Here is a 14,766-nt window from a genome sequence, read left to right as displayed (position 1 = left end):
CAGGTTGCTCCAGGGAGAGTGAGTGCTCCATGAGAACTCCCAAACTTCCTTCACATCTTCAGTGGGAAAATCACTTGCTCCCCTTTTTTGTTCAGGGAGTTGTAACAGCCCACCTTTTTTTAAAATTAAATATTTATTTATTTTTGGCGGCGTCGGGTCTTAGTTGTGGCACGCCGGATCTTTCATTTGCGGCGCACAGGCTTCTCTCTTGTTGTGGCGTGCATGCTTCAGAGCGTGTGGGCTCTGTAGTTGCGGCACTCAGGCTCTCTAGTTGTGGCGCACGGGCTTAGTTGCCCTGCGGCATGTGGGATCTTAGTTCCCCAATCAGGGATTCAACCCGTGTCCCTTGCATTGGAAGGCGGATTCTTAACCACTGGACCACCAGGGAAGTCCCTAACAGCTGATGTTTATCAAGCACTTTGTGCCAAGCACTATAAAATCCATAAGGTGGATGATATTATCATCTCCATGAGGACAAGAACTGTGTCTGTCTTGCTTGATGTTACAGCCTCATCCCCGTCACATAGTAGGCACTCCTATTTCGTTGAATAAATCAAAAAGATAAAACTCTAATTTAATGGAGGAAAGAGTAGGTAGGAGCTGTTAAGACTTGGTGTGCCTTATGTAGAATTCTCAGCATAACCCGTAAAGACTCTTAGTTGTGTGGTAAAAAAAGGAAGAGAGGGAAAGAGGTAAACCTGAGACAGATTAAAATACTGTGGGGTGGTAAAAAACAAAACAAAACAAAACAGCCAGGGAGGCTGAAGACCTGAATTCAAATCCCACCTCTGCCCCTAGCTGTGTAACTTCAGGCCAGTCACTTCTTTCTGAGCCTTAGTTCCCTCATCCATAAAGTGCAGGTATCAGGTTAAACAAACGGATTTATTCACTAGTTCCTTATTGAGTACACACAATGTGCAAGGCATTGTTCTAGGTGCTGGTAACACGTTGGTGAACAAGGCCCCTGCTCTCATAGAGCTTACATTCCCTAAGAGGAAAACAGACAATGAAATGAGTAAAATTCATGGACAGGACAACCAGGTGATAATAAGTGCTATGAAGAAAGCAGAACAGGGTGATGGAATAGTACAGGGTGGCAGTTGTGGCTGGGTAGACAGAGAAAGCTTCTCCAAGGAGGTGACATTTCAGCTGAGACCTGAATATAGTGCGTTGGCCAAAGAGTCGTCGGCAGTGAAGCATTTCAAACAGGGGAAACAGCAAGAGCAGAGCCAGGCAAGTTCAGAAACAGAAATGCTGTAAGTCTCTTACATTCTAGGAGTCTAGAAACAGCAATGCACTGCTTACATTGTTTAATTTAGTCTGGGATTTGTATTATGAAACCGTTTCTTGGTGGTGTGGCATATTTGCTTCTTTATGGAAGTGGCTGGGCGGTGTAGAATCTTTTGGGAGCCCTGGGATACGTCCCTGTCTCTCCGGCTCTCCCACAGTGCTGGCCGCTCAGCTGGCTCCCTGTGTAGATGCAGGCTCCATTTTAGCTGCAGACTCTAAAAGCAGACTGGAGAGAGCTGCCTCCTCCACTACTTACTCACAGCCTTGAAGGCCCAGAACCCCTCCCATCCCACCTAGTCCTCTTCCATTCTGACAAGCCAGAGCTTTGAGAGCACAAGATTCAGCTTCCTTGTTTTCCAGTTGGAGCAGCAGCCAGAAAATGAAACAGGAAACAGAGCGGAAGAGAAGGGGGGTGGGTAGTAGAGAAGGAAAGGAAGGAGAGATTGCAAGAAAGTAGAGCTGAAGAGCTAGACAAAGTTCTACCTCTAAAGGGTGACAGTTGAGCTTTTAAAAAACATTCTGATGTGTCAAAAGAGACCCCTGTCCTTTTTACAAACAGATTTTTGAGGGAATTTGGTGTGAACAGAGGGAACCTTAAGAATGCATGTCTTTTTCCCTTGTGAATTCACAAAGGAAGGATAGTTCATTTCTCAGTTTTGTCTCTGCAAACACAGTACTGCTTGGAGCCTCACAGACTCCTAGAGATTCAAGCCACAACCTTAGGCCCCAGGCACGAGTGTGCCCCACGGCTCTGCCGATTCACTCACATCCCTCCGGAGCTGAGAACAAGGGTGTGTCACCGGAAAACCTGGGGTTCTAAACTCCATTTTTCCCCTTCTCCTCCAACACACCACAACTAAAACGTGATTTATCCACCTTACACACAACAAATACCTGAGGGCAGTTCAGGCCCCAGGGCCTGAAATGAGCTATAAAGAATCAAAAGGCACAGTCCCCGGCCCCCAGAGAACTGCTGTGGGCTCGCTGTCTTCGCCTGGAGCGAGAGCAACCACCTCTTTTGTTCCCACCCACAGTAGTAGCTGTGGCGGAAGATAAAGCCCTCCCTCCGCCAGGGCTGTGGCCAGAGGCTAACCCAGACCCTAGCTTCGTTTGGAGGGCAGATAACTGAAACCACAGAAGGCTTTGGAATCCTGAGAAACGAGAAATCCACCAACGGAGAAGGATTTATTATCTATTTCCTTTAAGGAGGGTGCAAAGTTGTTCTAACAGTTTCCGTTACAGGGGTCCCAACGGGCCGCTCCTCCCGAACAGACAGTTCTGTTGAGTTAGCTTCTTTCTTTCTTCTGCTTTTTTGGGCCCACTTTCTACAAGAGAGAAACTGCTTGAGTAAGGAAGGAGAGAGGAGTCCTGGGGGGCGTTCTCTGAAGTTTCCTTCATCGCCCTCGTCAGCCACGGGAGGTGGGGCTGCGGGCTGCAGCGGGAGCGAAGGTCCCGGGCAGCCGGAGGAGGGGAAAGTCGGGGGGAATCCCCACTTTCTTCACGCCCAGGACGCAGGGGGCCGCTCCTGGCCACAGAAGCCCCAAGCAGGCTTTTCTTTCCCTTCAGAGAACAGCTATTGTGTGCCAGGCCCTGTACTGAGCTGTTGTTGCCTGACAGCAGGGAAAGTGCGGCTCTGCCTTCCGTTAAGAGGCCGCGGGGCAGCCCCCAGCTCCCAGGGCCTTGGCCCACACGGGAACTCAGTGGATGTTTGTGGGGTGCAACTGGGGCAAGAGCACCGACTCGGAGACAGCAGTCCCGGCGGACTAACTTAAGGCGGGGGGAAGGGGCTGAGGAACCCCTGGTGTCACCAAAGCGGTAAAGTGCCAAGGCGGAGGGGTGCGGAGCCTCCAAGTTACGCCGTCCACACCCGGCTCGCCAGGACTCAACATGGCCGCCGCGGCGGGGGGCGGGGCAGCTCCGAGTCCCGGCAGGAGCGGGGCGGGGCCGCCATCAGCGGAGCCAGTACGCAGGCGCGGCCGCTCGGGGGCCCGGATGGAGGAACTATGGTTCGGGCCCCGCCTGGGAGGTAGAGACCGGCGGGCGCTGGGGATCCGGCGCCAGCTTGGGAGCCTCGGAGTTCTGGGGGGGAGGGAAGTTGTCAAACGGAGGCCGAGGGAAATGAGGCGGAGGCCGCCGAGAAGCGAGGAGCCCCGCCCCTCCACCAGAGCGGCCTCCCAGTGCCGCCTCTTCCGTTACAGCCTCCCGCCCTCCCCTGCCTTCCGGCCCTAGGCCGGGCCGGGCCTCGCTGGCCCCCTCGAGAGTAACCTCTGAGCCGTGGCCCCTTTGGGGAGAGGAGATGCCCAATCCCCGCTTGGGACTGTGTCCGAAAGGAAAGGGCTAGAACGGGCTTCGGACCCGGCTAGGCTGGCAGAAGGCGGCCCCTGCCTCGCGGCGGCCAGCAAGGCCTCTGGTCCTGAGGACCCTGGGTCCGAACACCACCACCCACCCCCCGCCCGCCCCCGAGGATGTTAGTCTTACCCAGAGAGTCCTGGGCTCCGATTCAACAGGTTTTCCTATCTGCTCAGATAGGGCCCTCCCTGACCTAAGCATAGCCAGCAAGAGCATGCGCTGTCATTGGACAAGTCCTGGGCTGGGAGTTGGGAGACCCTGGTTGTAATTCTGGCTCTGAAAGAGCGCATCCCCTTTGGCAGGAGTGACGGCTGGTGGAAAGATTGATGTTTCAGACAAAAAACAAAAAACAAAAAAAAGACATTCTCCTTAAATATAGCCTTGGGAGTCCCACTTGACCCCAGTGAGCCTCAGTTTCCACATCCATAAAATGGCGATGGTAATTACACAGGGTCTAATGAGATCTCTGATGTAAAAACTCTGGAGAATTTTATTACTCACCTCTCTGGGGCATATTTATCTCACGGGATAATAGAGTAAAACTAGTTGCTCTGTAAGTGTCCTGCCAGTTCAGAGGGTCTGTGATTTCGTAAACGGGTTGTTGGGAAGTGAAGCCCGCAATTAGCTGAGAGGGAGAGCTCACTGGCTTTATTTTTGTTTTCACATGGTTTACCTGTAAACTAAGTGTAGGCTACAAGTCTTCTGTGATCGCTGGGTCTAGAGCGTGACTCTGGAGAAAGGAAAGGAAGAATGGAAGCCTGGTGAAGAGGCAGAGGTGGGTTCCGTGCTTTTCTTTTTCCAACTCTTCTGCATGTGGGTGGGAAATGAAGGAAGGGAAAAAGTGAATTCACCCTAGGATGGAGAACCAGCGGCCGTGTAAGGTTGGCTGTGCTTGTTTCTACGATTCCTCTCGATTCGGCGAGTCAGATGTTGGCAGTGTTGGGGGGATTTCAAAAGCTTGCCTTTGAACTGAATTTTGATGAGCAAACCGGTGTGGCGTTTGTGGCCCCTCCCTTCCTCCAGGCTTCCTGGTGATGGAGTAAGCAACAGGCGCCCCCTTGTGCTGAGAGGAAAGAGAACTGTTGCTTATGGCCAGTTTTCTGGAGAAACTGTGTTTTCCTGTGGCTTCTGTGACTTTGTCGTTTTGCTCTCAACATGAGATATGCTGGGAGGAGTACCCGGAGCAGGGATTTTATATCCAGAGCCAATGAACTGGTGAAGCCATATCCAGTGCTTGCTACTTCCCCTCAATTAGAACACAGGCTTAAAATGCCTGTTTGTAGTGCTAGGCCCTGCCCTCATAAACAACCTAAATAAGCAATAGCAATAAAGACGACAAGGCAGAGTGTAATGAGAGCATATCACATAGTCTAGTGAGAGTCAGAGAAGTCCAGAAACAAGTGATGACCTAAAGGTTTGATAGGTGTTAGCCAGATAAGAGAAGAAAGAAAAGTCTTCCAGGCCTCCCTGTTAATTTCTCAGTTCTAGTATTTTTTCCTTTAGGGTTAGTTCTTCACCCCAAGTTGTGGAGCTGCCTCTGATGCTCTTGCCCTTCCTTCTGATTTCCGACTGGTTCCGTAGGGGCCATTGCTACTTCTTTTAGCACAAGGAATTGTTAAAAAAAAAAAAAAAAAAAAAAAGCCTTAAAGTGCATTCCTTCCCTCAGAATGGCTTTGCAGTTGTTTATACATTGCTGCCATTCCAACAAAGAGATGGGAAATAACAGTTTTCCCCATCCCTAGTAGTCGACTCTGTCGTCCCCCTAAGTTTGTTTTAGCAATGTGAGCTGGCTGAAGTCCTGCTGAGTGGTGGTTTTCTTTTCCTTCTCCACTTAATTTAACAGACCAGCTGAACACACATCAGAGAGCTTAACTAGAGTGTGTAGTCATTATGGTCTTCCAGTTCAGTTCTATGCCCCACTTTTGGGACTCTGGTTTGGGACCTAGTTTATTATTCTGGGCAACAGAGAAAGGGCACACACTAAATAACAGCAACCACAATATAGATTTGGTAGTACTTCTTCACACTTCAGTCCATTTCACCACCGTGACAATTTCATGAGACAGGCAAAATAGTCCGATCTCATTTTTTTTTAATTAATTAATTTATTTATTATAAATTTATTTATTTATCTTTGGCTGCATTGGTCTCTGTTGCTGCGCGCGGGCTTTATCTAGTTGCTGTGAGCGGGGGCTACTCTTCTTTGCAGTGCGCGGGCTTCTCATTGTGGTGGCTTCTCATGTTGCAGAGCACGGGCTCTAGACGCGTGGGCTTCAGTAGTTGTGGCACGCGGGCTCAGTAGTTGTGGCTCACGGGCTCTAGAGCGCAGGCTCAGTAGTTAGGGCACGTGGGCTTAGTTGCTCCGCAGCATGTGGGATCTTCCCGGACCAGGGCTCGAACCTGTGTCCTCTGCATTGGCAGGCGGATTCTTAACCACTGTGCCACCAGAAAAGTCCCCCGATCTCATTTTATACACAGAGAACTGAGGCTTAGAAGAACAAAATGAGAACTTATGAATGACAAAGTCAGGACTTGAACCCAGGTCTTTAGTTCCTGGATAGGGGCACTCAACAGGCTTTTAAAGGTTTTCTGTGAGCTTAGCTTTCCAGCTTCATGCCTACCTGTGTGGAACTTCCCCTACAAGAATACAGTGCTTCAGAGTGACACCAAGAGGTTCCATCTGCCTTTAAGATGCTTTTTCCTCATCTGGAAAGTAAGGTGGTTAAGTTTGCCATAGTAGTCCTGAAGCAGGGGTGATGTTTTCATGAAAAATGCTTTCAAGAATTTACTTTCTGCCCATGTGTGACATTTCCTCCTTGGGTTTTGGAGTTTAGAAGCCTGAGGGAGTTCAGCCCTGGCAGCAGCCCCCCTGAATTCCTGGTGGTGAGAGGATGTGGCCCCTGGACACATCCCGGAAAGAGGTCCTGGGGTTTGCAGTCAGCTGCCGTGTCCTGACTCTGGTGCTGCAGGTCAGTCTCTGATCTTTTGTCCTGAACATGCCATTGCCACATGACTGGGCTAGACGTTAAGAATAGGCCTCATCTTCTTTCCCTTTCCCAGATGCGCCCCCCCCACCTCGACCATGTGGTTAGAACTATAGAGACCTAGACCACATAGCTGAAAAGTGGACAGGACTCTTAGATATGACCTATTAATCTCTTATTTTATATTTATTTATTTATTTATTTTGATCTATTAATCTCTTATTTTACACATGAAGTAGCTGAGGCCCAGAAAGGATAAATGGCTTCCTTAAAGTCACAAGGCAAGTTAGAGAAGGACCAGAATCAGACCCCAGGTTTCCTTACTCTTGGGCTAGTGGTCTTTCCAGCAGACCATGATGTTCTGTAACCAGAACAGGTGTGTTCTGGTTTAGGGTGTGACAGCTCAAAGCGTTGCCCTGGGTCCCCTGACCAGGAGACTGAGCGTTGCATCAGTCAGTTGAGTGGGAGAGCGGTGGCACTGTCCTGAGACCATCTGTGTACATTTGTTTAGTCAGCAGTGTCTCCTACTCTTCCCCCAGCTGTGTCCCCTTGCTGTCTCACCCACTCACAACCCCCAGAATGCATTTTGCAACTCCCTTTCCCCTCCAAGGCTGCCCTTGATACATATTTTAATCAAATTTCAGGTATATATGAACTATGTATGGTGCCTAGCACAGTGCCCAGTGCTTAGTAGGTCTTCAGTATCTGTTATTGTTGAATGTATGTCAACACCCTAGGGATGTTCTATTAGCATATTATATGTGCCTTTCATCACAAGCACATTCTCTCTGAGGCTCATCGGTGGTTCCTTTGTGGAAAACTCCTTTTTGCTCTCCTCCGCCACTATATGAGGCATAACAGCCTCTGCTGGGTCCCAGGTTTAGTTAGAAGTGTCTTCAGCTTGGAGACTAGGGCTGTTACCTGTGACTGTCACTTCTTTCCCACTTGTTTTCACTGTTTGAAGTGGCCTGATAAAGAAACTGACCGAAAAAGGAAAGAACCTTAAAAATGAGGTTATACTCCTGTTGCTAGGCTGGAAAACTGACTTGATGATTGTCTTTGAACCAGCATCAGCTGAATGATTGCCGGAACTAAGGGAGCAATACTGTGACTCGGCATCTGGGATAGGGTACCAGGACAGCTGGGTTCTAATTCAGATGGTGATTTGGAAACAAATATGTTTCCTCTATACTGTTTGCTCAACCACCAAATTTTATTAAGTTCCTGCTCTGGTCAAAGAACTATGCTACGTGGGAGTATAAAAAGTCACTATCTCTTTTCCCTTAAGTAGCTGACCAAATCTAATGGGGCAAAAAGACATTTAATAATAATGCTATTTCATTATCCTCCCCTCCCCCCTTCCAGCTTTAAAGCTCATGCCATCAGGTTATACCCCAGTTACCCTTTGTTGTTGCTGTCATCTCTTTTAGCCACAACTCATTCCTCCTCATTCCTTGAAGGTTTTAGCTCCTGATTCACTGTTGCTCTTTCCAGCACTACTGTATATTTCTTGGTGGTTTCAGTATTAATAAAGCTAATACATCTAACCACTATCTCCTATCTTTCCAGTTCACTCCCTCCACTACCCCAGTTCTAACGATTCTTCCACTCCCTCAGGACTTATCCATTGATTCTACCACGGTTTCACTGTCCCTCACCTACCTCATGGCTTCAGCTCCACTTCTTACCCAGCTTAGATTCCATGGTCCACCATGCATACACGTACAACTCACTCGCTCCCTTCTCCCTATGTCTTAATCACAAGACAAAAGCCCAACCTTGGTTAAATTCAATTCTGTGTCTACTCCACGCGTGCATCTGCCCAGAGAAAAGCACACAACTGTGTTAACTAGTCTCTTTGTATTCAATATCATTAACCCAAGTGAGTCCTTAGTGCTACCTGGCAATCTTAGTGTATTTCCCTGGTCCAGTTGCTCACCCATTCTCTCAAATTTTTCTGCACATCAGAATCAGCTGGGAGAGCTAAAAACAATCTAAACGCCCAGGCTGTACCCCATATTGGTTAAGTCATCAATGTTGTGTCAGGAGGGAAACCCAGGCACCAGTATTTTTGAAACTCCTTGGGCGATTCCAGTGCACAGCCTATTTTGAGAACTAGGGTCATAGATGACTTATTTTACACATTTTCCTCTTTTCTCAAGTCTCTAGCACCTTTTCCCCAGCTTGTTTTCCTGAGTGAAAATTCAGAAAAGTAGAAGCAATAAGAAGTAACCTTCTGAATACTTCCACCACAGCCATCAGCATACCTACATCTGCACCTCTGTGCCTTCACTACTGAAGGGTGGATGAACTGTCTGTCTCCTCTCTAAGGCCAGTTCCACCTCCACAGCAGATTCCATCCCCTTTTGCCTGCTCCAGCAATTCTTCCCTTTCTCGCCTGCATACCTCAGTGGTTTCCTTTCCACTGGATATTCCCATTGGCAAACAAATACTTACCTCCCACCTTTGGAAAAAAAACAACAAGATTTCTTTTGACCCCACAATGTCATTCACCTACTACCCCATTTCTCTGCTTCCCTTTACAGGAAAACTCCTCCAAACGGTTGTCTGTATCTGCTGTCTCACTTCTCCCCTTCTCTGCTGAACCCAGTCCAGGCAGTCTTCTCTCTCCTCCACTCCACTGAAGTAGCTCTTGTCAAAGTCACCAATGACATTCCCATCGCTAAAGCCAGCGGTCAGTTTTCAGTCCCCATCTTACTTGACCTATCAGCAACATTTAAGAGCCGATCACTCCTTTGCTTTACTTGGTTCTATGACACCATGCTCTCCTGGTTTCCTCCCTACCTCACTGACCTTCCTTCTTTACCTTTATTGCTAGATCCTCACTCTCTTTCGAGCCTCTAAATGTTGACATGTCTGAGGCCCAGTCCTCGGATCTCTTCTTTTCTCTAGCTGCACTTCTTCCCTGGGTGATCTCATTCAGTCTCACACCTTTTAATATCATCCATACACTTATGACTCCCAAATTTGTATCTCTAGCCCTGATTGCTCTCCTGACCCTCAGACTCATATATCTCACTGTCTCGTTGACCTCTGCACTGGAATGTCCATCTCAAACTTAACTTGTGATTCTTCCCCAACATGTCTGTTCCTCCTCATTTTATTAAATGGTAATTCTTCCACTGGCTCAACCAAAATCCTAGTTCTCCTTCATCCCACAGGCTCTCTTCAATGCCATCATCCCAGACCATCATGCAGAAGCCTTCTCTCCTCCTCGCCTCACCCCCTCCGGCTCTGTGGACCAACTTGTGGAAAGTCTCCTGGGCGGCCTATCTCACTGGGATGCTGAACACTTCCTGTTCATTGCTGAGTATGGCTACCTGTATGAGCACAACTTTGCCTTCTTCCCTGGTTTCCCCCTGGTCCTGTTGGTGGGGACTGAATTGCTGAGACCCCTGTGGGGGTTACTGAGCCTACGGAGTTGCCTGCTAATCTCAGTAGCATCGCTCAATTCCTTGTTCTCCGTGCTGGCCGCACTTGCGCTTCATGACCTGGGCTGTCTGGTTTTGCGCTGTCCCCGCCAGGCTTTTTATGGAGCGCTGCTCTTCTGCCTCAGCCCCGCCAATGTCTTCCTGGCGGCTGGCTACTCAGAAGCTTTGTTTGCCCTCCTGACATTCAGCGCCCTGGGGCAGCTGGAAAGGGGCCGAAGCTGGACTAGTGGACTCCTCTTTGCCCTTGCCACGGGCGTGCGCTCCAACGGGCTGGTCAACGTTGGCTTCCTCGTGCATTCTCAGTGCCGAGCCTTTTTCTCTTCTCTCGTGGTGCGGAATCCCCTGAGACAGCTCTTGAAGCTGATGGGCTCTGTGTTCCTGTCAGTGCTCACACTTAGCCTTCCCTTTGCCCTCTTTCAATATTACGCCTATACCCAGTTCTGTCTGCCAGGCTCAGCCTACCCCATTCCTGAGCCCTTGTTGCAGTTAGCTGTGGACAAGGGCTACCGAATCGTAGAGGGAAATGAGCCGCCTTGGTGCTCCTGGGAACTTCCCCTAATATACAGCTACATCCAGGATATCTATTGGAATGTTGGCTTTTTGAGATACTATGAACTCAAGCAGGTGCCCAATTTTCTACTGGCTGCACCAATGGCTATACTGGTTGCCTGGGCAACTTGGACATATGTGACCACCCATCCTTGGCTCTGCCTTACACTTGGGATGCAAAGGAGCAAGAACAAAGAGACCCCAGAGAAGCCTGGTCCTGGATTCCTCAGTCCTCGGGTGTTTGTGTACCTAGTCCACGCTGCAGTGCTGCTGCTGTTCGGCAGTCTGTGCATGCATGTTCAGGTGAGGTGGACTCCTGGCTGGGAAAAGGTGGGCACACAGGCCAAACCCCTTAGTCAGGGACAGGGAGGACATTTAACTTCTCCCATTTGAGTGACCTGTACCTAATTTATTCATTCAACAACTATTTGGGGATGTTTTTAGTGTGAGTTCCTGGGTCAGATCACTGAGGGTAGAACATAAATAAGTTAAGATTGCTGCCCTAGTAGGTCTTGTGGTCAAAATGGAGAGACAGACATTTAACAGCTTAAATTATAGTATAGTGGGATGGAATTGGAGATATTTTTGAGGTAAAGTATTGTGAAAGCACAGAGGAATAAGTGGCTAACTGGCTGAAGGAGGTGAGGAGGGCATCATATTTAGGCTGGGTCCTGAAGAGTAAGAAGGAATTCCATTTAAGAAGCAGAGGAAGAACATTCTGGGCAAATGGAAGGGCATGTGCGAAGACAACGAGAGTTGTGAAAGGACCTGATCTGACTGAGTTACAGGAATAGCACAGAGGGTATCTCTGGGACCTTCCCCTAACATACAACTATACCCAGAATGTCTGCTTGAATGTCGACTTTCTGAGGTACTCTGAGCTCTGGCAGGTGCTCCATTTTCAGAGGAGCGATCTTGTGCAATGTTCAGTTGGTGGGGAGGATAGAGAGGGATGGGAAGGGTTTGATCATACATTCGATTTTTTTTGGTTCCTGGTTGTGGCCCCAGGTCCACCATAAACCCTGAGGAAGTCTTTTTTTTTTTTTAATTTATTTTTTTAATTTATTTATTTTTAGCTGTGTTGGGTCTTCGTTTCTGTGCGAGGGCTTTCTCTAGTTGCGGCGAGTGGGGGCCACTCTTCATCGCGGTGCGCGGGCCTCTCACCGTCGCGGCCTCTCTTGTTGTGGAGCACAGGCTCCAGATGCGCAGGCTCAGCAGTTGTGGCTCACGGGCCCAGTTGCCCCGCGGCATGTGGGATCTTCCCAGACCAGGGCTCGAACCCATGTCCCCTGCATTGGCAGGCAGATTCTCAACCACTGCGCCACCAGGGAAGCCCCTGAGGAAGTCTTTTTGTCTCCATGCTGGCCACCCCTCAGCAGTTGCTGCCTCTTGGAGGCGCACATTGGCTGTTTGTGAAGTTCTCTGAGCTGTGTGACTAAGAGGCACAGGGGAAATAGAAAGGAGCACTCTGTGTTTGTAGCTGGATGAGCTACTAGCGTGAGTGCCAGCAAAGCTTAGAGTTTCAAGGATAGATGAGGGAGACCATTTGGAGACCTGGCTCTGACTTTCCCTAGAGGGACAGTGTTGAACCACAGGATCCCCTGCCCCCTTTCTCTCTGCTTTGCCATCCCTGTGGGATGAGGGAACCGTTTCACGGGGCAGGGGATAAGAGTCCTGGCCCTGGGCTAAAAGTGGACCCCACAGACTTTTTTTTTTTTTTTTTTTTTTTTGGCCATGCCGCGTGGCATGTGGGATCTTAGTTCCCCAACCAGGGATCTTATCCACACCCCCTGCGTTGGAAGCGCGGAATCTTAACCACTGGACCACCAGAGAAGTCCCCTGACCACAACCCCCATAGAATTTTTAGTATCAATTGGCCCATTATTGTGGTAATTAGTGTGTAGCCATGTTTATTTGTAACATTGCAGCACCTGGCTGGTGTCATGCACAGCTTTATAAGGCAGATCCTAAGCTCTGCTGAATGAATATCTTTTCCAGTGTAATACATTTCTAGTCTTAGAGCTATAGCTCACCCAGCAGCAGGGAAGTCCCAGGCTCATCCAGTTTGAGGCAGTGACATTCCAGTAATTGTGTGGGTTTTCCCCCTCTTATGATTTCCAGGTTCTCACCAGGTTTTTATGCTCCTCCACTCCTATCGTGTACTGGTTTTCAGCTCACTTGCTTCAGGATCAAGAACCGCTGCTGAGATCCCTAGAGACTGTGCCTTGGAAGCCTCTTTCAGGGGACTCCCCACCAGGACAAAAGGTCCCCAGAAACTCTATCATGGGACTCTTGTACAACTGGAAAACTTGTTCTCTGGTCACACGATGCATTCTAGGCTACTTCCTGACTTACTGGCTCCTGGGACTACTCCTGCATTGCAACTTCCTACCTTGGACATGACCTGGAGACTTAGGGGACAGGCTTGAAGCAGACTTAACCAGGGTCTGAAAGTACAAATACATGCTGGGGCTGCCTGAGCTGCCCTGGAACCCTTACTCTGCCCTGTTAGAACCTCTCTCTCCTTGAAGGTTGGTTAGGAATGGGAGAAGTGTGAGCCTCTAGAGAGCCCCTTCTTTCTGGTCCTGGCTATGGCAGATTTTAAGGTAGTAACTATTTTCTCTGTAAATGAAGAAATATTCTTCCAGGTCTAAAGCATACCTGGATCTGTCTTGTCAATCAACCATAGCAGAGATAGTCTTAAACTTACCACCTACCCACACGTAAATTTAAATGTAAATTATTTAAATGTGAATTTCATCAAAGGCTCTAGGTGACAAGCTGGTCATCATCCACACAGCGATGGTGGAGGCCTGGACAGTGTAGCCTAAGTAAGATGGGACCATCTTTCCTAAATGGGACATTGTTTCTGATGACTTTTTTCATGATTTGTTCATTTATTTATATGAAAAACCTTACAAAGATATGCAAATTAAACAACTTTTGATTATATCTGCGATTAATTACCTTTTTATTTTTATTTTTTAAATTATTTTATTTTATTTTATTGGCTGCACGGCTTGCAGGAGCTTAGTTCCCTGACCAGGGATTAAACCCAGTCCACAGCAGTGAAAGCACCGAGCTGGAGCACCAGTGAATTCCCATAAATTACCTTTTTAAAAAAATAATACAAATTAAGGGCTGAGACCCTGCCACATACTCTGCATCCACACTTCATTTGGATATTAAAGGTCAATTGATGCAAAAAAAATTAATACAAGTTACTTGGGGGAAAAAAGTCATGGTAAGAAGAACATTGCATGAGGAGGCAGGAGGCCTGGATTCTGGTCCTCCCCGTAAAGCCCCACTTACCAGCTGTGTGACCTTGGGAGAGTTTTCAGAGCCTTAGTTACCTCTCCTGAAACTAGGGGAAAATTACATTATCCTACTGGAAAAAATATCCAGTTCTCCTCTTTTCAGCACTCCGAGGAGTAACTTCAGTGGTGTTTCCTTTGAATGAGGGAAAGCAGTGACACTTGGCAAATAAGGCTCCCTGTCCTGTGTAAGTAAGCCTGCCCAGGGGCAACTAAATGTTCAATGTGTGAGCAGTGACTGGTTTTCCTGCCCTGCCTGAGTGCCTGTGCTTTCTTGATCGGTAGGTAAGGGTCAGATGAGCCAACACAGCAGCAGGAATTGATAAATTGTAGGTAAGTCCAGGGTTGAATGAAACGGTATCTTCCTGGCCCCCATTTGGTAATGGGCTTGTCTCTATAATTGTAGTAAAATCTTGACCCCTGCTGAGCTATTTTTTCTCATTCTTTGAGCCAGGTAAGAGGCTCTGCATCATCACCACTCTTTCCCCGTTTGAGCCAAAAATTCCAACAAGCAGAAACTTGGAAATAGATGGATTGACACGCTCCCTCTGACCATGACTGAAAGCTAAACTTGCCAGCTGAAGGGAAGTTCCTGGCTGAGCCCCAGCACCCTCTGTTGGAGCTCCTAGTCAGCCTGGCCAATAAGCATTTCCCATCCATCGCCCCAGCTTTAGCACAGCTGAGAGAATTTGGTCCAGAGTCAAATGCTTCTGAAAATGTACACACAGATCGGGACAGCCCTCTGCCTTCTGCCAAGACACCCGAGTGCCCTTCTTGGCAAAAGATGATCACCCCTGCCCTAGTGTCCCTCCAGTTGGCAGAAACTGT

The 14,766-nt window shown here is 48.5% G+C and overlaps 1 protein-coding gene across 6 annotated transcripts; it reads left to right on the top strand.

The window, feature by feature from the left end:
- The first annotated feature begins 3,232 nt into the window (after positions 1-3,232).
- On the top strand, positions 3,233-13,576 carry PIGV (phosphatidylinositol glycan anchor biosynthesis class V). 6 transcript variants are annotated; one of them, XM_082440629.1, is made up of 5 exons: positions 3,233-3,316; positions 4,325-4,414; positions 6,474-6,608; positions 9,806-10,927; positions 12,746-13,576. In XM_082440629.1, the coding sequence occupies exons 3-5, from the start codon at positions 6,531-6,533 to the stop codon at positions 13,025-13,027; spliced, it is 1,482 nt and encodes a 493-aa protein (XP_082296755.1). In that variant the 5' UTR covers positions 3,233-3,316; positions 4,325-4,414; positions 6,474-6,530; the 3' UTR covers positions 13,028-13,576. The 6 variants fall into 6 exon arrangements, with proteins under 6 accessions (XP_082296755.1, XP_082296760.1, XP_082296759.1 ...); XM_082440634.1 differs by lacking the exon at positions 3,233-3,316 and adding an exon at positions 3,334-3,757 and having other exon boundaries at positions 4,330-4,414; XM_082440633.1 differs by lacking the exon at positions 3,233-3,316 and adding an exon at positions 3,334-3,757.
- Positions 13,577-14,766: the final 1,190 nt, after the last annotated feature.

The sequence above is a fragment of the Balaenoptera physalus genome (assembly GCF_965194825.1).
Source record: "Balaenoptera physalus genome assembly, chromosome: 1".
Taxonomy (NCBI): domain Eukaryota; kingdom Metazoa; phylum Chordata; class Mammalia; order Artiodactyla; family Balaenopteridae; genus Balaenoptera; species Balaenoptera physalus.
The sequence above is the reverse complement of the archived record's forward strand: the minus strand, read 5'-3'. Positions and strand labels throughout refer to the sequence as shown.

Coding starts and splice junctions, on each gene's coding strand:
- PIGV (XM_082440629.1), top strand. CDS start 6,531: ATGTGGCCCCTGGACACATCCCGGAAAGAGGTCCTGGGGTTTGCAGTC. Junction 6,609..9,805: donor TCCTGACTCTGGTGCTGCAG/GTCAGTCTCTGA, acceptor TTCATCCCACAG/GCTCTCTTCAATGCCATCAT. Junction 10,928..12,745: donor GTCTGTGCATGCATGTTCAG/GTGAGGTGGACT, acceptor TATGATTTCCAG/GTTCTCACCAGGTTTTTATG.